This window comes from Ascidiella aspersa, chromosome 3, assembly GCF_963924565.1.
Source record: "Ascidiella aspersa chromosome 3, kaAscAspe10.2, whole genome shotgun sequence".
NCBI classification, from domain to species: Eukaryota; Metazoa; Chordata; class Ascidiacea; order Phlebobranchia; family Ascidiidae; genus Ascidiella; species Ascidiella aspersa.
Window position 1 is genome coordinate 23,343,226 of NC_139449.1, and position 27,565 is coordinate 23,370,790.

General features: G+C 40.8%; 1 protein-coding gene across 1 annotated transcript; it reads left to right on the plus strand.

Moving 5' to 3' along the window:
- The first annotated feature begins 2,033 nt into the window (after positions 1 to 2,033).
- Positions 2,034 to 27,493, plus strand: LOC146160956 (uncharacterized). The gene is made up of 19 exons (XM_083385058.1): positions 2,034 to 2,246; positions 6,782 to 6,910; positions 7,046 to 7,208; positions 7,273 to 7,393; positions 7,737 to 7,924; positions 8,086 to 8,165; positions 8,779 to 8,871; positions 12,134 to 12,320; positions 13,889 to 14,001; positions 14,726 to 14,831; positions 16,734 to 16,835; positions 18,619 to 18,731; positions 19,434 to 20,267; positions 20,690 to 20,792; positions 21,610 to 21,867; positions 22,588 to 22,783; positions 23,238 to 23,811; positions 25,392 to 25,534; positions 26,121 to 27,493. Exons 1-19 carry the CDS (start codon positions 2,175 to 2,177, stop codon positions 26,266 to 26,268), a joined length of 3,723 nt encoding a protein of 1,240 aa, XP_083241184.1. The 5' UTR covers positions 2,034 to 2,174; the 3' UTR covers positions 26,269 to 27,493.
- The last annotated feature ends 72 nt before the right edge of the window (positions 27,494 to 27,565 follow it).

A 27,565-nucleotide genomic window follows, 5' to 3' on the forward strand; every position in this document is an offset into this window, starting at 1 on the left:
CTAAAATCTGGTGAAATTTGTTATGCAGCATTGACAAGATCACAGAATGGGAATTAGAACCACTTGAAGATTAGTAAAGTAATGGGTGCTAAACTAGCAATTCAGGAATATCAGTTTCTGTAGGAACAAGTTGTCTGATATTTAGATAAATTATGCCTATTGCAATGAACTTAAATTTAAATTCCTAATAATTTTTGCTAATAATACTTTTTTACAGTCCTCTAGTGTAGTAGGCCAATATGTTTTTGCGATAGAAGAATGGGAAATTTAATTATAATGTCCATTATTGCATATAGTTTACCTGCCACCACAAGCCACAAAGCAATTTTTTACAGCATGCAGTGCTGTAATGACTTCATTTAGGTCACTATTTTTGAATAACTTGACTTAAACCTTTCGAATTGACTTGACCCACTACGTTCACACTAATGACGTGACCTAAATTAAGATGCTTTAATTGAATGCACTTCACTAAAATTTGGGTATTAAAGCTAATTAATGTTCTTTTACTATTTGTTATAGTTTTAGCGGTATTTCCTATGCGAAAAATCCGTTAGAATGTAACGCATTTCCGAATTTTTGAACGTTTAACACTTTTTTCTTGCCAAAGCTGTGACTTGTATTTGACTTGCTTCAAAGCCAAATGGCAACGATTTTGACTTAGACTTGGTGACTTGATAGACCTACGGTCATTTATAAATGACTTGATTGACTAGGATGTTTTTAATGACTTGTTTACCACATTGACAATATTTCACAAGATCCAACAGAGGACGTTGCGTTTTTTGCACGATGTGAACAAAAATGTGCGCTCACCATTTTGTTCTCATTTTCGCGTGCAAATTGTGCAAAAAAGGCTTGCATCCCCGTAATACAAGATCGGTATTACAAAACGAACTATAGGCAGGGCGTCGAACTGAAATGGTTTTTGAATTGTTTTACTCGAACCGTAACTGAGCCTAAAATTAAGGTGTCGAACCGGAACAGAACCGAATAATTGGAGATTATTTGAACCGCAACAATAGCCTACCTGAACCTGTCGAAGTGGTTCCCTTCATTGCCAACATTAATAGTTACTTGTAATTCAATCAAAAAACTTTGACTCGGACATTTTTTTTACGAATGTCATAACTGAGACTTTGTCATTTCAAAATAGCTTGTTTACAACATTGATCCGCTATATTAACTTTAAATTCAACAATATCTCAGTTTAAATGCAAATTTTTTAAAGGCAACAACAATATTGCCAATGATTAAACAAAACATTGTCCCATTTGAAAAATAACGGTGCATTTTTTATGTGTAGCTTTTTTAAGCATCTGCCTCTAGGAGTTTTCACCCTCTTTGTTATTTGGTTTTGACGCCCCATATTAAACATGGGTTTACACTAGTTTATGAATATTATTTACGGTAAAGACTATTATTTTTTAGTTTACTGTTAGGTGTGTTACATTGAACTCAAACCGGAACTAAACCGAATTGGCAAACAATCTTCAACCCGAACCGAACCTGAAAATATCTGCTTTACGACCTAATTAAATCAATACATTTGTTACAGGCATGTTTGCCATGGTAAGGCAATTTTATGCTAGTTCAGCCCATACTGGAAAAAATGTGATGTAACATCAATAGGTCCACGAAGTCATGAAGTCTATTAATTGAAAGTTTTCTCTTGAACCGAGATGGCGCTAGGTGGCGTACGTAAGCTTGACATTGCAGATTCTCTTGTTGACAGCTGTCAATTCCGCGTAATAGAAAGCCATAAGAAAAACGCTGAAGTTTACATAGCGTTAGTTCGGTTAAGCATTTTGCGTTTGTCTTGCGTACGCAACAGCGTCGTTGCGCTTTATGAGTGACGCGACAAGACAGGCTTGAAGTATCTATTTTACATACAGCACGCAAGCTGTGTGTGGTTTGTTTTCACGGGTTTTCAGCGGTTTTGTCTGCCTGCCAAATCGTTACGCTTGGCTTGCACTGCTGTTGGATTGTTGTTGTTTATAGCGTTTTAATTATATCTGTTCTAGTACTAAGTAGGTTGCAGTCACGTAAATTGCTCTACAACTTATAGGCTCTCAAAAGGACATTCTGGTAGTTTTGTAGGTAATTCGTGCAGTCATGTAACAACTGGTTTGTTTGACAACGTTTAACACGATCGGAAAATCGCAGAGCAAACAATGAGCAACGGCGGGGTAATGTTGACAGGATGGCTTCGAAAGTCTCCACCCGAACGAAAGCTGCGACGAAATGTAAGTCTGCTACATATACCATGTTATTATATTTTTATATTGTGCAAACATCGCTGTAATCGAGGTCGTTAGCATTTGCTCCATTAGAACAAACACACACCTTACTTTCCCATTGACAGGTACAGTTTTTCATTACCCCATTGGCAGTACAGTTTTGCAAAATTTGTAGAAAAAGCAATGGTTTTAAATTTGCAAAAAGTGGGTGATATGGATTATTATCAAATGTATTCGTGTACCAGTAAATGTAGTGTTCTCCAAGCAGGCTTATGTTAAACAAGTCTACTTAGGCATGTTTAACACTTATTTTAGTGCTATTATTGGTAATAGCAATTGTGAAAGAGTTTAAGGTATTCAGATACAAAAAATGCAATCATAAGTCAGCAACTTACGTTTTTTCGTACATATATTTTTTGAGTATATGGTTTATGAAATATTTGTTATTATTCTATTAAAACCTTTATAATATTGCTCATTTATCGCCCATTTCTGATACTCTTGAAATTGCTACAAGCATGTATCTCATTACAAACCACAATTGTAAAACATTATTTTGAGTTGAAATTGTTGTATTTTGTTTTGGGAGTACCATTTATAAACAATGAATTGGCAACCCCTTATATAAATTTAGTTGGCAATCCTTATTTTTAGTGTCACACAGCAATTTGCTTTTTCAGTACAGCGAAATATAAGATATAAGCCTACTAATATATAAACTCGATTAAGATGTGATTTGTATTTGTCGTTATCTGCCTATATACATTTTGCTACTAACAACATAACAAAATTGCAAACATTTGTCAAACCAATATGCATCCACGACTGCACTTTTTATTATTTTGTGAATGTTAAATATGTTTACAACTTATTTTAAATCTTTAATGTATACTATTTACTAAAACTAATAGAGTTCCGACTATTTAGCCTAACAGTTGCAGGACTTTATTTCAAAAATTTTGTGTATCCCAAAATGTAACCCCAATATATCAATCATAACAATTGAATTTGTATTTTTAAGTTTAAAATTTATTAAACAATATTAGAAAAGTTAACCACCTTAATTTTATTAGTTTTAGTTTAATTATGTATGCATATTGCATATTCAGACAAGAATAAACTTAACCATGACAATTGTTTTTTTAAGCGTTTCATGGGTTATGTAATTCACATTCTTTAAAAAACACCTTAATTACTAGCAAAACCATAACATTCGAACTTTCAAAATTCAATGTTATTTTTTTATTTAGGCTTGTCATAAAAGCACCCAGGATGCAGAAATAGTCACATTGAATTGTATTTGGCTATTTTATTTTTGAAAAATTTTTTAGTACTGACTCTGAGCCAGGGCTGCATTTCAGGCAAACTATAAGAGACCTATCTGTAAAATGTAAATGCATCTGCTTTATGGAACTTTATCAAATTTACATCCATGAGCCCAAGAACGCGGAAATGGTCGGGCTTCATTGACATCACGTAGTTTACAAAAAAATATTCAGGCTGGCTGTATTTTTACACGGAGCCTGCATTTTTTGCTCACACACAGTGTGAGATTACAGCTGTGCGGTGTGACTGAAATGAGGCTTGCCGAGCGAGCGAGCATAAAATACCGCAGTGCAGCCCGTGATCTAATAATAAAACTGAGTTTGAATGCTGAAGAGCCGCTCGCCATTAGTGCACCAATTCGCTCGCGTTGGGCCGAGCAGTAGTCTCTACACAAGCCCGCTATTTTCCCAGACAATCGAACGTGGAAAGACTTCCGCCTGTTGCTCGCGGCTCGCGTGAACGCGGTGCCACCGTCTTGAAGTCAGCCTCAGTTTTGTGACTGTGAAGTGTTGGGAACATACAAGCGGGCGCGGCGTGAAAGTGTGACCCACGCTCCCTTCACCGCTGACTGAAACGGTTCGAGCTTTAAGGAAAAGCGAAAGGCACTTTTCCTCCGCAACTTTTGCCAACACTTAACCTTGCCCGACAATTGTCACGTCGCCTGAGCGAGAACGCTGTGCGATGGGAGTAGCAGACAGTCGAGATGTGCAATTGCGTACCGTTGCGCCCACCCGGTTTTATGTCGATGCACTTAATGTGACGTCATTTATCGTATTTTGCGAAATCGGCGGTTATTTAATATGTAGTATGTAGTGATACGCGACGCTTTGAAAGTGTGTGACTGTAGCTTTCCACATAAATTTCAATAACTTAATTCGTCACAAAATTCCAGCGTACAATGCTGAAAATAATCAGTTCTATTTAACAATGTACCGCTTGTTTTCGATTTAATGACCAGATTAAAGATATATAGAATTAAGGCAGCCAGGGAAAAGGTTAATGTAAGTAACATGTGGCGTAAATTACCGTAAACGCATTAAAATGCCTACTAAGTCTGGCAATAAGGCTTGTCATCGAAAAAAAACCGATGGGTATTTTCCATATTGTCTACATTTTATTTCCAAACAAGTCCACGCGCACCTCATTGCGTCACACGCACCGTGCTGATGGTAGCGCGTATTTCAGTTACTGAAATAATTTTAGTTCCTGTGGAATTTTTGGTATTTTTTAAACGCGATGACGTAAGTTCTTGTTCTCTCTTTCGATCACATAATTTAGTGACATTTGCTTTTATACAAGGTTAAAATAACAATAACATAGTAATGTTTTTTTTTCGCCATGATATAATTGTAAAACATATTGAACGGCACTTGTTACAGAAAGTAGCTCAAAAACACAGTGGCATTATTTTAAAGAATCTGTCTAGAGAACACACGATTCTAGGCCAGCGGTTCTCAAACTTATTTATCTTACGGGCCCCTATTTGCTTCCTTGAAATAATCGCGGAACCTTTTGATGTTTAAAACTGCGAAAATTGCACATTTACGGTACAATAATTACTTTAACCTTCAGTTCGGTATTCACAAGCTGTTAAAAGTTCATTATAATCAATAAAATGTAATAAGAAATATATTCTCCCGACTAATACAACTCTTTAGCCTATAAAATAAGAGATGTTGGACACACACCCCTTAGAGCTTCTGGCGGACCCCAGTTAGAGAACCACTGTTTTAAGCCAAAAAATAGCCGAGTACGAGCAGTTTTCTGTCATCACCCATAATAACCACTGTGTAACGATCTCAAAAACGATATGAACATATTAATGCACGTTCAAATTTTATATAAAGGCAATGATAAAAAGTCTTAGTTTGGCACCCGGGATGCAAATTGTAAGCATTGCGTCGCAAAAAAACGAAAAAAAATTGGGTCAAGCCTCGCAAACAACAGCTGCCCACTTTCCCACATTTTTTTCAAGCGCTGTTCGCCCACTCGTATTGCCTGCCCATCAACAAGTGGCTGTCTGTTCGTTGCTACAATAGCCCTACCGACGAGCTGGTCATCTGACCACGTGCTCTACTGGCCGCCCACACCGCTATATAGCATTACATCAGTCGCGGAGAATTTTTACTCTATTGTCGGTAGGCTATTACGCAGCCGGGAACCCCCTTTGCTTTGGTGAGACTTTGCGAACAGAACAATAGGCACCAGGTCGACTGTGATAAACCGAGGCTTGCTGTGTCGGCCTCAGCCTATGGTAATCGAGAGGACTTGAACAGTGCGCAAGTAGGGAATCTAAAGAACAGTGGAGAAGGACGACTCGTTTTAATGGCCGCACGGTAGAGTTGTTTTATGGGCCGTCCGCATTTAGAAAGTATTAATGGCAGCCGAATAAAGTTGTTGCCGCCACAATGTCTTTACGATAAAACAAGTCAGCTCAAGACGTTCTTGGCCGTCGTCTATTCTTCTTACAAGTCGTTGTCTTTACTTTATTCTTACAGTTAATGATTAATAAAACATTCGAGCTAGCGTGGCTCGATTGCTTGGCATTCGAACAGACCCGACGAAAACGCGGCGAACAGCATTTACCGGAACCAGAACGTAACCCCCTCGACTAGTAATGTGTGCGCGTGCGTAAAGCAAGCCGAATTCGTTTTGCCCATCTCCACCGCAGTTCAGACGCCCTTTTTACGGTCCGCTGGTTTATTTACGCAAAAAGTAACGTGACTGATTCCTGGCGAGGTGGGAGCATAAAGCAGCTCAATTCGTAGCCAAATCGATAGCGAGTGGAGCGATTAGAATTGCAAACACTGTTGATGGGGGCAGGAAGTCAACAGGATTTTGTCCCCGTTTCGCTTATTTTGCGGAAACAGTGGAAGTCAACAACAACAGCAAAGACTAGCGATCAAAAGGGTACAGCCCAATCTGAGATCACACAGTGCCCCAAGCCCTGCTAAACTTGTTCTAAGGCGCAACAAATCGGTCAGATTTTTGTTCAGGGCCAGAGGCTAAACAGTTTAAACACGCATTACTACAGTGAAGGCAGCGTTTTAAGTTTAGCAACATGCTTGATAAAGGCGTCTGGAATTTTACTGATTACCTGATAGGCTGTTGCGGTAGGCTGTTGTTGGGCGTTTTTTGATTTGTATGATTTAAAACTTGTGCTTTTTACCTAATTGTTAAGTATTCCATATTCATCAGTTGTTCATATTGTTTAGGCGTGGAAAAAACGCTGGTTCGTTTTACGGTCTGGTCGGTTGTCTGGTGACCCTAATGTTTTGGAATATTTTCGACACCAGGGATCTAAGAAACCTATTCGAGCGATTAGTTTAAATGAATGTTCACAGGTAAATATATTTTTTGTTTTGTTATACTTTTTGACACCTAGCAGTTAAAATGCTGATTTGTAAATATACTTTTCAGGCCTCTAATATTTTTTGATCAATTAAATGTTATATATGTTATTTGTGTTGTATTTTTAGATTGATGCCAACGTTCCAATCAAATACGAGAAAAAAGATCCACTGCATCAGTATGTTTTTGACATTGTGACTAAAACCAGAACATACTATTTGGTTGCTGACACTAGTCTTGAAATGGCTTCGTGGGTGCGATATTTGTGTGACTTGTGTGGATTCAATCATGGTAATTGGCACCTTAAATGTATTTTCATTGAACTTACTAGTACCAAACAAGGCCTTTTTGTTAGACTCACCTGAAAGCCAAGCAGATCTAGGTTCACAACAACAAACTTTCAAGGCAGTTCAATCTATTCCTGGAAGGTCTTACCCCCTCGGTGCACAAGAGCCACTGCTTGGAGATGCCAATGGGTAGGTTTATTAACAACCTGTGCTTTTTATAGATTCCACAATAATTTAGTAGGTGGAAGAATGACTGTTCAAAGTGTGTCACAAAAAACAAGGCAGTTCCCAATCTAGATGAGTCATATCAGGTGTTCTCTGGTACACAAGAAAGTTAATTTGTAAAGGTTGACATATACACTGTTGTCAAATGTTTAATTAAGACACCAATTAACCAGTATTTGTTCTTTGCAAAGCTGTTTGTGATGTTATCCAGAATTTCTTAAATTACTGTATCATACAAATACTAAAATACATGTTGCTGGTTTTTAGTTAATTTAAACATAAGGTGACCAGTGTTTTTGTTGACTAGAACCCCAGTAAGTGGTGAAGTGCCTATGCCCTTGCCCAGACCTCAGAACACTATAACAAAAAAGTCTGTGCCAATACCTGGTGACCCAGTGGATGCAAATGGAAACTTCAGGAACCAAGGCAAAAGCCTGGTAGAGGGTAGTACCAGTGGGACTTCTTCTGGTGGTTCTGGGAGAGTATCTGTTGCTGGTAATTAATGCTTGTTACAATAAACTAGTTACATGTAAAATTTTATCTTGAGTTTTATTTTGCTAGTCAATATCATGTTTTTTTCTCAATATTTGTATTTTCTATTGGGATGGTTGCTACCATTAAATTGTCCCTTTAAGTAAAAAAATTGTGTTGCACAGGAACACCAAATCATCCAAGAAAATTTGCAACCGGTGAGAAAAATGGATATGCATTTGCAGTGGACCCTTCCTTACAACAAGTAGGTTCACTTTATTATAGTAAACACCTATTAGTAGAAAAAATATATGCATATCACAGAGTACATCAATACCATTGTTTGTATTTTTAACAAATGTTTATCTACCCCTTATAAAACAATACCTACAAAATGTAAAACAAATTATGCAAATTTAGCCCAATCATATATAAGAACAACTTCTATGATTTTAAGTACATATAGTATTTCATTTGTTTAAATGCAATATTATCTTTGTTGTACGTATGGTAAGTGAATGATGTGGTTATTGCCAATTAGTTACCTTGAACTGGCTAACTGATGGTGGTTGATGTTCTATCCAAACGGATAATTATGTCTTATTTTCTGTAATTAGTTTCAATATATTTCAGCTTACCCATTCGAATTCCCTTGCTGTGTACTTAAGAAACATGTCCTAGTCCCAAGGGAATTCCCACTCTAAACAAGCTGGGCTTAAAGCCACCTAACAGCTGTTTGTCCCAAGTTTGGAAGTACATCTGGTATAGTGGTAGCCAACGTTTTAGTCTCCATAAACCGTAGCTGAAAAACATTTTTTTGTTTGTGGCAATGAGTTTCAATAGCGCAGTAAAAGTGCAACCGTTTCTTTTTCTACTAGGCCAACAGTTCGGAGTACGTGCTGCTTACCGACTGCAACACGGCGCCGGCGTGCGAAGACCCGCCGGAAGAGGCAGCGCTTTCTGCAGGAAAGGTCGGTGATAAGAAGCTCGTGCTTCGCTAATGAATAATTACTGAAGTCGCTCCCGCCGCCCGCCAACCCCGCGCCCTTCGATTCGCAACGACCGCCAGTCAACTTCGTGATGCAAACCTTTTCAAATCGAGCTTTCGTGACGCGAAATCGCCAATTATTAGGCCAAGTGGCTGCGATCGTAAAGCTGTTAGCCAGGTGCTTGATTAGCCGCCTAATTAATATGCGCTGTGGTGACCGGCACTGGCAGTAGTTTCGCGTGGGTGACACGTTTGTTTGTCAACCTTTATTCACGTTGCTAGCGTGAGATTTGTGTGTGCGTATTGAGCTGGTAAAGGTAAGCGTGGACCTCGACCGGCTTAAGTCGAAAACAAAGATTTACGTTTTTTAATCGTTAACACATTAAAAGAGATGGTGTAATGCAGTTCAAGTTCCTCCAATTCTAAGAAACTTAACTACTGTTTCACATCATCCACTTAGTTAGTAGGAATACCAAGTGACCACGTACACATTCTGCTTCAGGTTATGATTGATATGACTTACGTAGGGCGCATCTTGCTATATAACACAGCTGTCAGATGTTGGCCTAAAGCCTATTACAATTTCCGTTTTCATTGGGAATAGGGAATGCAGCTTTTGAAGCGCCCACTTACTTCCACAACTACCAATCAACGCCAATAGCATTTTAGCGTTGGATATGGTGTACATGGAATCCAACTGTAGTTAGCACATTTTATTCCTGGAAATCTTAGTTTGAAAAACTGTGTAGGTAGATTATTGTTTTAATTTTCCCTATAAACGGCCAAAACAAATTAAATAAGTTCAGTCTTCCTGTAGAGTGTAGATGTAAAGAAAGTTTAGCTCTAAAAACGTTCAGGGCATATTCTGTTCTGTGCCATAATTATCGTTCATCTATAAACGTTTTTCACAGTAAGGCGAGGTGCTAAACGCAGACAAACAGCCTACTACTAGCCACGTTGTTTTTGTTTTCGTAATGCCATTCACAAATTTCCCAGCGTACATTACCATAGTCCTCCGCAGCAACGCTATATTTATAACCGTGGCATAAACAATTCAACCGGCCCAAAACATTACGTAATAATCAGATTGACAACTCTGACGCAGCTCGTAACTGTTACGCGCTGTGCCCTACATTTAAATGATACCTGCTGACCTAGTGGTAAAAAAGATGGTGGCTATTTAAGTGCATCGAGTTAACGTTCCAAAACATCAACCGCTATTAAAAAAGGTTAATACTTAAATATGTTGTCTAAATTAACCAAGCGTATGTTGGCATAATGCAACCAAGGCAGTTGCTAATCGAAAACCAAAACCTTTTTTTCGGAATGTCCATAATTTTTGTCTGGTAGTAGTTATTACGCTACACTGAGGTTTCTTATGTCATTTCGGTACCCTAATCAGATACACGAATCAACTTTCTGAGTAAAACATCTTCCCAACTGTAAATCCGCCGGCTTTGCCAACCTTCGAAGGTTGACCTATATTTTTTAATATATTACTGTACCAATGTTAGCTGGTTACTTGTGGTGTCAAATTAGGTCAATTATAATTTAACGGAAAAAAATTAACAGACAACGAAACTTAGCTTATTTTGTTTTGGATTCCGTGATATGACGAAGAGAAGAACCGAAACAGCACATGCCGCAATTATCTTGGTGCTTGCATTAAACCAAGTTTCGTGCAGGGTTAAAACTCGGGATGTTCAAAGTAGAATCCCAAGGTATTCTAGAATAATAGGTTTCGAATCTAGAATAACGAATACAGAATAGCGAATCCTAGTATATTTTTATTAAATTATTTAACCTCGATTTTGTTTGGGGAAGGGATTAATCTTGATCTACCCTACAGGGCCCACAATCACAGCAATAAATCGCCCAAACAATTTTCTAACATGTGTATATTATAATAAAAAAACTCTCTCAGATGTTTAACATTCTTAACAACTGTCATCTGAAGCCGTTCTGTAAACTGTAATATGTCAACTGTCCAGGTTGTGTCCAAAACTTATATTTTTGCCAATAGTGAGAAAATGCAACACTCCACACAGAAGTCTTAAGCAATTCGGTCCTGATTTTGAAAGCATTGTTAAGTCTTATTGCTTCTTTTTTGACTAACATGATCTGTTATGCAGTCAAATGATGTACTGCAAAGAATACAAAGTTATTATTGACATAACGAATTCTTGACAATTACGTTGTGCATAACTGCATAACTTCCCTGAATATTGGCCTAAAGTTGACCTGAAGTAACCCCATAGCGCATTTTGTGGACGGCCAGCACGTTTTGCAACGCTATGTTACTTTTGCAACTTAACGCATTTAGGGAAATTGCGAACTCCACACCTGACATTACACGTTAGCCGCTCGCCCAATAACGCTTGATTGACACTTAATTATTAGTCGAACGTTATGGCGAGACGCGGTAATTGGTCGTCTGAAAAAACGCTGACACTGCACTACGAGGTTACACTTAAAGCAAGCACTATAAATTGGTCGCCGCGGCGACAGGCCAACTTACCACACGCGTTTGTGCAATTAGGCACAACAATCCGCGGTAAAACATTAAATTATATCGGTTCCAATTACCCGAAATGAATGGCAGAATTGGATTCGAATCCCATCTGGATTCGAATCCAAGGATTCGATATTCTACTTTGAGCATCCTTAGTTAAAACAAAATTTGATCGCGATATTGTTTGGCAACACTAAACAAGTTTCAGCGTCTTGGGTATGAATACTCTTAAAAGCGAACCCCGAAAATTGTTCATACTACTATAAATTATGCAACATACAATACTTAACGCCACACATTTCCTTTGTGTGTATGTTGATTAACTTTGCAATTTTGCCATGCTGTAGTTTTGTAACATTAACGGCGGTTTGAGGCTTTTAGTGTCGTCTACTAGTTCGGTCGAACCTGATATTTTGCTGTACGTTAAACTTTTTGCATGTTTTTTTCTTCATTGCACAGATGATCCCTTTTTAGTCCTTTGGTGCTCAACATTTTTACTTGATGTGTCGATTCTTCTTCCTTGAAATAGTGGCGTTCCGCATCAAATTTCAAAGGAACTAAAATGATTAAAATCATTAGTACTCTACTGAAACAGGCTGTTAAAATAAACTTAATATGACGAATGTTAAAAACAAAATTTGTGCAAAAAAAACTTGTTTTTCAGTCAATAAATTTCACTTGCGCTGATCCTTTTTTTTACGAGCTCCGGTTTAAAACCACTTATCTAAAACAGTTCAACGAACGCCGCGCCTCCACCGACAGCGTGTTCACGCACGAGGGCGCCATTAGCGACTGTGCCAGTGACGTAGTGCTTGAGCAACCTACGTCATCGTCCATGGCGCTTCGTTTCGTCACGGGCGGCAAAACCTCGAGACTGAACAGCATGCCCGACTGTCCGCCTCCACCGCCTCCCAATCAAGGTGAGTTGGCATATCAATAAATGACTAGGTTTGTTTTGTATAACTAGTGCTACAACACACAAGTTGTTGACAACTTAACAGTGGAATGTTTTTTTTTTGAACTTTCAAATATCTGGCGCAAGCAGGCATTTGGCGTCAGATGTTACTGTTGTGCGGTGCCTTGTTTGTACACTACTAATAAAGCGCGGTGCATGTGTATGTCTCTGTGTGTGTACATTCGTGTGCGTGTGCCGGCGCGACTATGTTTGCGCGTCATCTTATTGACTACCCAATAGTTGTTGGTTCGTTTCAGATCGTTTAGGTCGCCTATATACGATTTAATGTCTCTTTATATGCTCGTGAAATACCATAAAACCAGATGCAAGACATACGAGCTGGTCGGTATATTCAAATTGTACATTCCTAGGTAATTTCAAGTTAATTTCATCACAATGTTTCAATTTTGTTTCGTAAATAGTACAAAAGTGCACACACTTTATGTTTCACACTGGGTTTGTGTGATTTAATACAACATCGTTTAGTCATGTGCATTTTCTGAAAGGTTGGAAATATTATTAAAGTTCGTTTTACGTCCAAATGGTTAATAATAAACATGTTTACAAAATAAATGTAACTTCATCTAATAAAATCCTATGTAGTATTGTGGGCATGTGGTTATAAATTCGTGTTGCAAATACATTTCAGACAAAACGTTGTTAAGCCGTTCTTCATTAAATATTCGTGAGGTGCGTTCGTAGTTGTTACAGTATTTTTTAACCCGATGCGTTGGGTTAACCGAAACCAACCTCTAAGTTCCTGGTATCGGTGGTATCCTGGTCCTCGTTAAACTTCCCGATTAATCAACTTGATATTGGTGCCCCTGATAACAATCGCCGATCTATTTCGCAAAGCAAACAAGTGATGTTTCGCATTGCACTAAAGGCTTCTTCATTAAATTCCACAAGCTCAATGTTGCGTGGAATTTCGATCAGAATTAAAAGGTATTCTTGGACGTTCACAGTTTGGGATTTGCAATAGTGGCTCAACCGAACAACGTACTTCAAGTTGTCTGAATTTTCGTTTGTGAAGATAATACAGGATTTTGGCTTGATCCAATGCGAACCTAAAGGAACTTATGATGTTGCAAAACTGATCCTTATTCAATTACTCACAATTACGGTTTTGGAGAGTTGCACCACCATTGTCTTACGTGACGTGCGCCATTTGGTTGTCGAATATTGTCTTTGAAAAGCAAGATACGTAACAACAGGGACTCGATAAATCCAAGTGCCCTTCAAACTTCCTCATACGGTTTACTATTTTCGCGTTATACATATTTCGCCTTTCAAAAACACGGAACAAATTTTTGAATCGGTGTTGCAATCCCTTCTAACCACAGAAATGTCGGATAATGACTAAGAAGGCGACTCGTTACTTGGTTTAAACTACACTTTCCGTACTCACAATTTTAGTCCAGGGATGCTACATGTCACCAGATAGTGAACAGTAAAATGCCGAACTCGTGTATTTAACACCTGTAATAGAGACGTTAAACATCCCGGGCCGCAATCATTGTTCTCTGTCCACAGTGGCCGGACACAAGCGTCTCGGCAACGACATGACCGACGACCTTGGCTACTCCTACCCTCCCGATGAGGAAGACGAAGATGACGTCAGAGAAGCAAGGACGAGATCCGTTCGGGTGAGAACATATAGGTTGACTCCTTTTTATGGAAAATTATAGTTGTCGCGTAGAGCAATACAGGTTTTTCATGTAAAATTTGTGAACAATAGTTGTCTGTTTAACTTAACACATATAGATTAAACCCTTTTTATAGTAAAATTAAATTTGTCGCGTAGGGGCATTTTAAAGGTTTTTCAGGTAAAATTTGTAAATAATAGTTGTTATAAATACAAGTTAGTTTTCTTATTTTTTTCTTATAATGTGCGACAACATTGCTTCCAAATGAAGAAACGAAATACATGGGTTTAGTTTGTCCAACCCAAATACGGTACAAACTATGTAGAAGTTATTCTCTATTAGGATCACAACTGGTGACAACAATGTCGCATTTTTATTCGACAATCAGGGTTAATATCCCAGCGCACGAACTATTATTTGGTGCCCTGATTATGGCGCGATCTTGTTATATTATTTGAATTTGCTTGTTCGGTCAATACTTTCTCTTCGAATAAGTCATCGAGCGCTGCTGCGTCTGTTGTTTTCGATAAAGGGCGGCGACCGCTGAGCTTAAAATAAAATGTCGCAAAGGGCATTTTCCCTGCCAGGCCGCTGGCGGGAACGGGTTGTTTGTTTTCCGATTGTCTGAGCGCCAACAGCAGCAGCAGCAGCAGCAGTCGTACTTTCCGCACTCTCGAGTCGCCCGCATTCGCGCCAACGCCGACATCGGCATTTGTTTGTTTAGAGCCCCGGATACAGCTTTCCTCCGATCGACGACAGCGAGATTAAGCGGGTTCCGCTCAACCTCCAGCACGAGTACCGCGTCGACGAGATGGGCCTTCCCCTTAACGGTGAGTTTGTAGACTTGGACAGTAAAGTCATGTCACCGCGCTAAACGTAACAGCTGACCCCGTGTCTTACGGATTGTCTCGCGAGATGGGACAGGTGACTTCAAGGATTGTAAAATACATCGGCTATTGGCGGTGGAAAATAATTGTTGTTTATATACTGGTTTAAATGACATTTTTTTTGTTCCAACTAATGGAAACCGCCGGTGAGAATTGCTGCCCATAACTCGTACTATGTTGTAGTTTTATGTCAAATTTATGTCACGAACTTAGAGCACGCATCCAGTTTTTACCACGGATTGACAACTTTAAGCGTGCACTTTTAGGTTAAGAACGCGAAGTCTTGCCGTGTAGTGTCGCGACCGTGGTATTCGAGGCGCACTTAAACGCTATATACATTTGAATACAAACAAATAACGAATTCCGCGTGATTAACTGCAATGAAAGCAACTCACGGGCTATACGTAATGTAGCTCGCTTGCTTACACTGTGTTGGTAGAAACGTCGCACATTTCATTTGCCCATAAATCAAACGCCGGCTAATCCTGGCTGATCCGATGCCAGTGGCTCGTTCACCTTACTTCCTCAACACGTCAAGCTTTACGTTTCTTTGCTATAACCGATAGCTGTCGTCAGACATTACCCCCCGATAACGGGAAATTAATTTGTTTACCAACGCGTCAATTCCCGTTGCGTACTATTGCCGGTATTTTGACACGCGCGTATTAAACCGGTTGCTTCGGACTCGATTGTAATTAGCGGTCGCGCAGTGACGTGGTGGTAATGGCAATGGAGTCGTTAGGCGCTAGCAAACGGCTTTCTCGATGTGCCTTCGCGGAAGCCAGGCCAATCTGTGGCGTATTTAGACGCCCGTGATCGTCCGCTATTAACTGGCGCCCGCGGGCCCGGAGTTCCAAGGCCGATCATCAGACTTATTTTGTACGACGTGCCAGCGCAAAGAAAATTTAAACGTGTTGGCCCAAAATTTAGCGTAAAAACACCTTGTTAAGGCGTTTTTGCTTACAATCCGAAATTAACAGATTGTACAAGGTGTTTAACCCAAAATGTCGATTTCTCTCTTATTCTAAAACCCTTTTTTAGGCCACATTTGTGGTAATCATTTGTCGAAGGATTCGGAAAAACTTACCTGCTAACAGCTGCGTTATGCTGCAGAGTGCCATGGAAAACTACTACTAATCTTCCCGCTTTGGAACGTGTTACCTGCCTTGTAGAGCCGATAAAATGTCACAGTGTTGCCGTCTCTCCTCCGGTTTGGCGGTTGAAAGATTTACACGCGGTGTTGTTGCCGATCTGACATGCCGTGCCTAAATCCGTCCCGGCCGCCGACTATATATGGCCCGCCGTCGGCGAGTCTCCCGAATCGAAAACCCGAGTCAATCACCGCGATTTTGTTCTGTTTATTTTCGTCTTTGCGCCGAGCGACGCCCCGGCTCAACGCTCGCTGGTTCCTTTTCCGACGCGCGAAACGCAAAGTGTCGATGCAAGCGCGCGCCGACCGCTTGTTTTGTCTCAAAATAAACCGCTGGAGGCCGCCTTTATCCACTGGATATCTGCAAGTCAGCTTGCGTTTTGATCCCATACACAAAAGTTATCGTCTGTACTAGCTCCCCGGGTACTTTGGTTATCGCGAATGTAAGAAATCAGCATCGGCAACTATCGAAGTTCGACGTTTGGATATTTATTTACTCTTACCGGGCATGTGTGTCAACCACTTGCAAACTCAACCTCTTTACCCTTCGCATCAGCTTCCCCGGTAAAACTGCCAACCTTTTAATAAGAACTACATCTCTTTCGCAATGTAAGTAAATTAGCGCCGTCGGTTTGAAGCGTTACGCGTTTTCCTTCCATCCGCCCAACATGTTACCCAACGATGTTTCTCCACAGACGACAACCGTCTGAGCAGTGGCAGCAGCGTGTCGGCGCGATACCCGGTCGAACACAGCTCGGCGGGCACCGAGTACATCAACACGGCCGACGCCTCTTCAGGTACGCTTTGCTTTTAACTGCGTGCTATTTGTTGCCCTTGTATGCTCTGCGATAAGCGATCGATTACGTGGCAACGAACTCACATTACTATCGGCTGTATTGTAGAAAACGTAAAAGCCGGTGCGCTCTCGGTCGTATGTTTCAGACCTGCTGTGTCTCCACCTATTAGTACGAGGTGATAGCAAATTGCGTTATCCGAGCGGTTTTATGAAGAATGGACCAGAAACGTTTGTAACGTTCTTAGTTTTAAATAGCCTAATGATGGGACAATTAAATTAGCGTTTATGCTGCCTTCGGTGAAATGCAGATTACGTTTGGAGTGTTATTACCATCTAAGTACACAAATTCTCGAATTTCCCAAAACTCCAAGGCTAGAATTACTCCTTTGTTTCCGTGTTCGATGTCCAACGAAAGTTTTCGACGTTTCAAAGAAAGTCCACGTGCTGTACTGTTCATTTGCTGAAAAAATCGTCTATTTCTTAATCCCGAATTAACAATTTAAATAACGACCATTTAACCGTTCTTTGACCCGGCAGAATGTTTTTAATTTATATTTGCTTTTTTTACTATTTTTCCAGGTATCGCGTGTTTGTGTGTAAAATAGGTCGTTGCATCCCTCTCTTATTTAATTTTAAAAGCTTTTGCTGGAAATTTTGGGTTAACCAGACATAAAAAAGCGACGCGTGGCTGTCAGACTGCGATTTTTTGCAGCCGTTCTGCGAGCGTGCAGGTTTCCACAAATGCCAACCACCGCTGTACATCATACACGGCACCGACGTGGCGCATGATAAATTATCACGTGCGCGGGCGGATTTAGCGTTCGCAACAGGACGGTCGCTTACTTTCTGGTTATCCAAACATTCATTACGGGATGAAGTTCAGCAGCAATCCTGTCTCCGCCAGCGCGTTTATTACTGGCACACAGGTCGCAGTCGAACGGCTAAAATAAACCGTTTAGCTTGCTCGACGATCCAAAAATATCACTTCGCACGCCCAGCGGTTTTAGCTTTTGCGTCATCGTAGATTTTCGACGCTATTTTTCCTAAAATCCGGTTAATCCGGCTAGAAAACCATTTATGTTTGATCAAACTTATATTTGGCTTGATTAAAAAGTTGAAATCTATTAAAAGTGATTTGGGGCAGTGTTTCTTATGGTGTTATGCACTTAACGCATTAGTTGGGTTTTTAGATATTATTTCTTACATTTTATTGCCATATTCTGGATAGAGTGTAACGGTTTGTAACAGTACAATTTGAACCGAAATATAGTCTTAAATGACTGTGTCACTCGCCAAAAATAATAACCAAGCGTAAGAATGCACCTTAGGAAATTAAATTAAATATTGTTCATATATCCAAACATATATGGCTTAGTTTCAAATAGACTTGATGCGACCCGGAAATACGACAATAGGCACAAAAGAGCCAAAAGGATACGTTTAAAAAAGCTACTTCATGGAGAACTTTCTTTGTGAAATATTCCGCCACCATGTCTTACATTTAACAGAACACATGTATCAAGAAACTATTTTGGCCTATTTTTTGCCAGCGGGATTTTTCGTTAAGATAACGTGATTCACCGCAGTTAATACCAAAACTTGGTATTAAAAAGAAGCCAAAAAAAGCGTGTTTTCACCATTTTCCACGCTTCTTAGCCATGCGACAACGACAAGAAAACAGGCCGGAAAATAAATTGACTGGTCTGATTTTGCCCAGACGCGCTGCCTTGAAATGATTTAAACCTTGTTGTATTACATGTACCTATAATGTTGTTCGCTTGCAGAGGTTGGAATCGGCAGTTACCCAGCAGCGCATGCGCCGTCGAGGTTTAATCAGCATTATCCGGTGCCAGGAAAGCCCTTCCTATCACCCATCAGCCGCGCCACCTCGTCGCAGGTAAAGTACTACAGCGGCGCCTATTTATTGCCAACGAATTTCCACTGTATTTTAATGCATTAAGTTTAAATCTTTCATTTCAATAATGTGACCAATACGTATATGAAAGTTATCCCTATTATCGGTAAAACATTGATTTATTTTAGATTTTACAGCCAGGTGTAAAGTACGTTCTACCTTAAACTAAACACATATCAATCACAATACTTAGTAAGCCTATCGCTATCTATTAGTTTCTTTCGCAAGAAGTGATAATTACCTGTCCAGTGTCCAATAACTAACTTAGACAACTTGGTAACAAAATGATTTGATTGCACTTAAGTAAACAAGTTCGTACCAACCCATTACCAACCAAATGAATGATCAACTTTTTTCTCCTTTGCGGCCCACTACTCCCCTTTGCACTTTCGTCATGTGAATATGGTTAATGATCTAACGATGTATTTTCTTTCGTTTTATAGCATCATGTTAGAGTAGTTGCAAACAAAAGTTTGGTTAAACGTTGATGACTCATGGTAAAAAATATTACCTTAACCTAAAATGTAAAATTGCTATCCGATAATAAAAACAAATTATAATTAAAGTCCAAGATGTTTGATTTTCTGCTGAAAATTACCGATTTTTTTTTGTTACATTCTGATTTTCCACACTGAACGTGGCTTTTGGCGTTTTGCTTTAAAAACAACGATTTCGCACCCGCAGATGTCGCCGTCGCCTGTGTTCTTCTCCAACAACCAGCCGGCTCCCATCAGCTCCGACCCCTCGTACTCATTCCCGCGCCAGCAGCCGCAGATCTACGACTTCCCCAAGTCGCGCAACCAGCAGCAGCAGCAGCACTACTCGTCGCCGCGCCACGCGCAACTCTACAATTCGAAAAACTCGCTCTACTCGTCGGCGAGTACCCTCGCGGCGCCCTACTCGGGCCACGGCTCCCCGCAGCGCGCCACCAACGTCCTTCCCTTCGTGCCAAACAGCGGTGGGCCGCGCATCAGACGTAGCTCGAGCGTTGGCCAGCTGGAGACCGTCGCGAACGAGCTGGCAGCCAAAACAAACGATCAAACGACGCCCACTCACATGCGAAGGCGCTCGATCGATCACCGCCGCCCAAATATCATATACAATGTGCCCAGCACCTCGCAGTCCATCGACATGGGCATGTACTCGGGCCCGAGCCACTTCGGAGGCGGCTACGGCTATCCTCGAGAATTCCCCGGCCGTACGAGGCCCAAAACGCCGCCGCCGCGACCGCCAAAGTCTGAAGCTACCGTTAAACAGAGCATGAACAGAAACCAAGTCGCGCCATGGCCGCCGCAGAGCTCCCATTCGCAGCATCTGGAACGTATCTCGTCCGAGTCGACGTCCACCGACCGGGGAGATCCCCAGGCGCCCAACTCCCCCGCCCACACGGCGGTCTTCTCCACCGACACGCCCGACTCGCCCCAGCACACCCAGGTGTTATGCGTCACCAACGACGGACTCGAGGAAGTCCATAATGTCGAAAACTCGCCTGTCCACACGCCTGTCCGATCGACGCAAGTGAGTTGGACATAGATACGGTGTATGTTTTGCGCTGATGTAATTGTGATCGACAGTTAGGCATTTTAACGTAACTGGTTGCTTTTCGAACTGGGCTCCGTACAACATCTTTCAAATTCATTGAGTGATAAATAATATGTTTTCCCCAGATAGCAATCTTCTTATTAAATCAATAGGCAGCTTGTTTTCATAAATTAGTATGCAGGATTTGATTTAAATGTTCAAGTAATTATTGTACGGCAATTTTGTTTCAAGCAGGCAAACGAACAGCTGGGTATTTTAGTTCAAAGACAGGCGGCTTATTTAGGCTTGCAATATCTAATCTGTTTTGATGTTCCAAGCTGAATTATGTTTTATTTGACTTGTAAGTGTATGTATGCAATTCTGTATCCCGCGTTTAATATACAATCCCTTTACACCAGCCCGCCACGACGACGTCAAGTCGAATCAGCCCCAACCACACAGAGGTCATCTCAAGGTCGATCAGCAGCAGTTGTAGCTCCTCCAGCGGCGCAAATTCCACAGGTAAATTTCGCCTGATTCAAGTTAAAGCAATTTTTGTTTCAACAAAATGTAATATCCGCATCTTGGAAATCAAAACTTCTTAAATCAAGGTTATTTTTATTAAATGACTTGTACTAGTAGTTAGATAAATACTTGAAGTAGTGACTTTTTCAAGGCAGTATAATAAACAATATGTGTTGTTCCACTTTTCATTAATATGTGTTTAGCTTGCAAATAGGTAAGTTTGAGGTACAGTATCTCGTTGCATGAGATATTTTAAGCTAATAAGTGGACTTACAGAAATGTTTACTTTTCTCACCTGTAGTACGCATTTACCATTTATTTATCAGGATGCTTTCTTTTTAAGGAATACACCATATACATCGTTTTAAAGTTTGGTAGTCGCGGGCCAAACCAACCTCAGAAAGGTTTCTGCAGACCGTAATAAATTTTACCTGACAATAAGGCATTCTATTCTTCCATTGTCGATAGTTAATCCAGGGTCGACAGTACGCCTTTAAGCTGAAAAATTCTTACATTTACCTAGTTAAAATAGCCAAAAATTGTGAGAAATGGCTTTTTTTTACCCATTTCGTAAAAAAGGCGACAGGCGGGCCTCATTGGCGGACCTCATTTGGCCCGCGGGCCGCAGGTTGCACACCCCTAGTTTTTTTTCTAATTTTTAAGGTAATCGATTCGATAGTAAATTATTTTCAGTGGATTCGCCTAAAAATGCATTAAACTCGGAGGGTAGATTGAACACCTGTAACAATGCACTGTATCCACTGAACCGCAATTAAGCTGCATTCACGCGTTTGTCCTTGTTTTCCACAAACAGACACGTCACGAAGTCGCTCGCCAGTCAGCGCCATCTATGACATACCCAAGTCCCGGGGCCATTCCGGCGCTAGTGACGCTGGACCCGGGCGCCTGGCGGAGGTCAACGACCCGGCCAGCGTCTACGACACCCCCAGGCCCAAGGGACCGGCCGGTGCCGAGGGGAACCTGGGTGCACGTAGGTTGGCCGAAATCGAGGACACCAAGCACCCGAGCTACGAGCCAATGATGAACCAAACCGAACCGATCGTTTTGGAAAGTAAGTCGGATTGCTTTTTATACTTATTGAGATTATTCTAAATATAACAACGCGCATTTTTCTAGAACAAAATGAGTTTTAAGCAGCTCTAGGGGTTTCTTTTAAAAAGTTAGCCCAGGGTTTTGGCAGGTTGTAGTGCAGTGGTTCTCAACCTTTTGTGGCTTGCTGCACCCCTCCAAATTAATAAATAAATTGCGGCACCCCTACAAAAATTTTCCGTAGGTTAATCGCTAGAATGTGACAATAGACGGAATTGGACAACACACATCAACTCTGTACAACGTAGGAAGTTTTAATTGGATATATTCCACTTTATTCTTACACAAAAAGTTGTGAGAGTTGACCAAAAATCAGATTCTTGAAGATTTTCAAATATCTCTCGGCACCCTTGGGCATTAGAAATGGCACACGATCGAGAACCACTGTTCTAGTGCCTGGTTAATCCTAATTGGGTCATTTACATTTTTTCTCATATGATTAATTTGTAAATAATAAACTTTCACAATGACACAGATATTCAGGTATATTTCCAGAGTTTGTTTGACACAATCGTCTAAAATAGAATTATGAAGCCAATGTGTCTCTAAAAGCGTTATTGTTCTAATCGACTGCGTACGATAAATTCGAATAAAAATATCATCCTCAGACAGAAATCCAGCAATCACATAAGGTTATCGAATCCGTGGAAAATACAGTTTAACCAAGTGTGTTTCTGTGCAGAAATCGATGACACCTCTCAGTACACGAGCATGGCCGGTGCCACCACCTTGATGAACCACAGTCCTATTCCATCCCTAAGCAAGAGCTCAACCCCGCACCTCTCGAGGCAGGCCGCTGTATCCGAGCCGCCCCCGGTGAAACGCGACCTCAAACCTGGCAGAAGAAGCCTGGGGTCCGACGGCGGTGGAGACACCAGGTGCGTGTTTTAAAAATGAACTGTTTTTTATGCTTGCGGCTCAGACTGACTGTTGCTTAAATTAGTGCTTCTTAAACTTTTTTAGATTTGATCACCCCTAGCATCTATCTCCAGATTCATTCACCCTTGTCTCATGATATGATCTCGTCTATATATAACAGCACAAAATGACTTAGGTTGTTTCGCAAGCTATCATCCATTTCTGATGGTTCACCCTTATTCACCCCTTTTGGTTGGTTCACCCCTGCACAAATTTTATTCAACCTTGGGTGAACCATTCACCTGATTAAGAAACACTGGCTTAAATCATGGTGATACGATTTCTTTATGCTGTAAAGTTCAGTCAAGTTACAAGCATTATTTTGACTCGCAAAAATCCAAAAAGTTGCTTTTTCCGTAACCGATGAAAAAAATGGCAAAAGTAACTAATCTTTTTGTCTCGTTTTCGCGGCAGATCCTTTCATTCTCGAGTGAGCGGCGACGACTCGACGAGCACCAGCGGTGAGGTGGGAAGCCCCGGCAGCCAGACGCACTTCTCGGACGGGCCCGTTTCTCCGCCCCACGTCATGCTTATGCACAGCACGAGCAGTAACACGCAGCAGCAACAACAGCAACCGCCGCAACCCAGCCCCGTACCCTCCTCGGCCAGCACACCACGGGGATACGGCACCATGCCCAGCACGCCGCACACCCTCTATCCCCCGGAGAGACCGCCCAAAAGCAGCCAGTCGAGTCTGTCGCCGCGCACGCCTCCCTCGGCATCTATGGCCCTCGGACGACCATACGCAATGCCCTACAGTGCCGAGCGCGGCCATAAGCAGATGTTCGACTCGGCGACCAGCCCTAGTCCCACCATGCACCCCCGCCACAAGGTCAGCGGCAGCGGCGTGCCCGGACGCCCGCCCAAGCCCATCAACATGATGCAGGCCGCCGCCAGTCCGGTTCCCGGCGCCAGCGCGGCCTGGGACGACAGCGCCTTCGTCACGGGAAGGCCGCCGGCTCCCATGCGACCGCCCAAGTCCAAGTTTGTGAGTATACACATTTCGTTGCGATTTTACCCCTGTAAGGTTGAGCAAGTTTTTTTTTCGTTTTGGCGAAAGAGCAAGTGGTGTTTTTTGTTACTGAACTACAGCCAGATAGATCACCGAAAGGGATTTTAATCCGTTGCCCAACATTTTGGGCAATCAGTATGATCCGATACAAAAAGATTTCATTAATATGGCAAAATAAGCAACCTTAATGTGAAATAAACGAGTAAAGATGACATTTTTTAGGTTATTATGGCCAAGTTTCACTTTAGGAAGTTAAGTTACTTTCCATTGTTTATTTCCAATTTCAAGAAATTTAGTATCGGCATCGATCGATAATGCCAGACATCCTTAAATGTCGAGCAATAAATCTCTGTCCGCAGTGACTATTTCTAAACGGCGGTAGGTAGTGTTTCGTTATCTTCTGCATTTTTATCCGACGTAATATCCTCATTGTTGGCCACAATGTTCATCCATATTTCCATTATTCCAAAATGTTTCGTTTACGTATTCCAATTTCCAGTAACAAAACTCCTAGTATATTTAAGAAAATAAGATTTGCTAATGCGCCCCGTGCTAGTCTTTTCGCAGTAATTGGCAAATGTGGACAAGCAACAAAGTGTTTGTTACCTTTGTGGTAAATCGTAATTTGATGTTTACCGGTTAAATAAATGTAACTTGTCTCCATCTTTTAACGGGGTAGTTATCAGCCCTGACAATTTTGTCAAACGAGGTGCGATTTCGTCAATTTTCGGAATTGTTGGGCAATTTTACTATTTACTAGGCGATTTTTACTAAAAAAATAAACAGCGGTCCACCTTATAATGCGTGTCCCACTCCAATGCGTTATATAACAAGCTTATCTATCCATTTTTAGACGGAATATTTAAAATATACAAGTTTCATTGACCCCAACGTTTAGTTAAAATAAATAGGACGCCAATGAGGCGTCAGATTTTAATTTTACACTATATTATCACGTGTGGCTCTGCGATGTAAGCACGTTTCTTTTAAAATGTTTCTCACAGCTTTGAAAGTGGTTATAACACTTTTAAATTGGTCCAAAACTTTTCCGGAGTCGAATTTGATTTTCGCCGCCGGCGGAAAACTACATTCCGTTCCGCATAAACAGTCAACCTATAGTTTATGTGATATTAAACAATTCCTCGGTTACACGATGTTTTTCTGTTCCAGCTAATCCAGCGAATCGTTATATAAAGATTACACGCATTTGATTATGCACATGTTAGGCAATACAATTGACCAGCTTGCAGTCAGATTTTTAAACTAATTACTTTAACGCGAGGCAACACTTTAATCTCCTTTGTTTAAATAAAATATGGATATAGTAAATGTTTAATTTTTGATCATATTTTCAGAGTATATTCATCTTTTAAAATGGATTGTAGTAACTAAAAAAATACCAAAAAAAACCAGAAAACTATGAAATCCCTTAAGCAGATTTCAGTGCTAAACTCCAGGAGCGAAGTTTTTTTCAAAAAAAACTTATTTTGTTTTGGTAAATTTTGGGTAATGGCAACCTTAACCCCATCTAACTCCCTGCTTCTTTCTTTGTGCAGTCGAACGACCTGGATTCGCCTCATTTCGGGACTGTCCCTCCTCCCTCCCACCATCCCGATAAACAAGTGAAATATGTCGAACTTACCGGCTTCAGTCAAACGACGGACAGCGCACAACGGTCTGACTCTGCACCACTAGAAAGGTAAGCAATTAGGTCTACATAACACACTTTTTACTCGGCCGCTTTAAACCCTTCTATAGATTTCGTTTTTAATACCCATACAAGGCGGTTGGCGGCATGCCGTCTCTACTGCACCTATTTTTCATTTTTTTCATTTTTAATGGTAGGTTTGCCTAGGATGATTTGAATAGCTTTGTGTTTAACCTGACATTACGATAATATTTCAGATGTTTTTTTTATGGAGCACCTTACGCGTATATTTTACAATCTGATTTTTGACAATGCATATTTAGTGTTTTTTTCGCTTGTTAAAAGGTTTAAAACTATATCCTCTACTTATCGAGTACTTTCTTTTTTTGATTAAGTGAATAAAATCACATAATTCGTTTGATTAAGACGTCCGCATCTGTTTTAAAATTATTGACTGGTAGATACGCGACAAATAGCTGTCCTTAACATACCCATCGCACATCGATGCACATTGCACAACCAGCGGCCGCACACTTCCCAATATGGTCGTGTATATGTTAATTAAAGCAGAAATTATGGCGAACGTTTATAGTTAATTATCTGCCGAGCGTTACCTTCGAGTGCTCGTATTGTCCAGGCACCCCAAGGAGGACGGCGTCCAGTACATTGTGATCGACACCACCAGGACCAAGGCGCTGCAGATCATGAAAGAAGAACGGGAAAAGGAGCAGCAGTTCATGCAGAAGCGGCCCGTTGACGCAAAATCGACGAAAACGCTCAAGTGACGACTTTCTCTTCCAAAGCAAACGACTGCTGTATTTGCCCAAGGGATCTCCGTGTGTCGCCGTGGCTACGTACGCCACTGCAAGGAAGCGGCCGGACGTTGCTCTTTCATATGAAACCGCTGGCAGCCTTCAAATGAGTGATTGTTTTGGCAATTGCTGTTAAAAAACTCGTTGTAGTTTTCCGATTCGAAAGCTGTTTCGATTAGTGACGCGAATGTTTTTTTGCCTAATTCGACCATGACGCGGCGATAGGGTTAAAGATACTTGCATGTGCTAGCATTGTGAACATCAATTAGAAGTAGGAAGTGTATATAACAGTTTTATATTTGGGTAGCAACGCCAGCCTTTCGTTTAATTGCCGCGCTATCTCTCTCTCGCCATTCTGCGATGTGTTACCATATCCGGCGTCATACAATTAAAAAATCGTTTCCGTAAACCATTCATTCCTAAACCCTTAATGGCACAGTCTGAACTTGAAAGCAGATATACGAGCTGTAAGTTGTATTATTGTGTACCAACAAAGCCAAAATAAAGTTTTTCTCGTGTTCAGTGGAAGTCGCTATAAATTATTAATCGACGTGGCGTGTTTTTTTCAATCGCTTCGTGTTTTTTCCTTATTAGCTTTGACGGATTTTGTTTTTTAGCGAGAGCAAAGTGTCCAGTCACGTCCAATTAGCCGCCAAAGACAATGTTGCGAGCTTACAGTGCAATATCGTAAATCATCGTCCAACCCAAGCGCTTACTTCCGGCACCACTATACTTTTCTTTGCAGGTTAAACCAGCAATGCAAAATGACACAATTTTTTTTAAGGGAATAACTTCAATTTTCTGCTTACTTACTAATGGTTTGGGATATTATACTACGAAAAACTGATGGATACAACAAAAAAAAATTAAATTGGATAGCCATGTTACCGCCTTTTCAGACCATTTCTGCTAAAATCGTCATGAAATGTTGGAGCTAATACGGACTTGATCACCACCAGTATGTTGGACGTCATTACGAAAACAAACTAGTTTATTGCCAAAATCATAGCACCCTAAACTCTCTCATTACTGATATAATATCCGCAGCGTAATTACGTTTTCCATTTTTCTCCTTTTTTATACTGCGCTTCTTGCTCTTTGAAAAAAAAAGACCTATCTCTTGTATGTTCACCCAATTGTTCCACATTTCTTCGCCAGAAGAACCAATGTTTGCTATGTTCTTGGCGTCCTTGTTCAAATTGAAGTGTACTTTAATGGAATAAATTTAAACATCTAATGGTCGCCCAAAATATTTTTAGTTTAGGAACCG

Excerpts from the sequence above, each read along its gene's own strand:
- LOC146160956 (XM_083385058.1), top strand. The coding sequence starts at position 2,175 with ATGAGCAACGGCGGGGTAATGTTGACAGGATGGCTTCGAAAGTCTCCA. Across the intron at positions 2,247-6,781 it reads AACGAAAGCTGCGACGAAAT|GCGTGGAAAAAACGCTGGTT; the intron begins GTAAGTCTGCTA and ends CATATTGTTTAG. Across the intron at positions 14,002-14,725 it reads CAAGGACGAGATCCGTTCGG|AGCCCCGGATACAGCTTTCC; the intron begins GTGAGAACATAT and ends TTGTTTGTTTAG.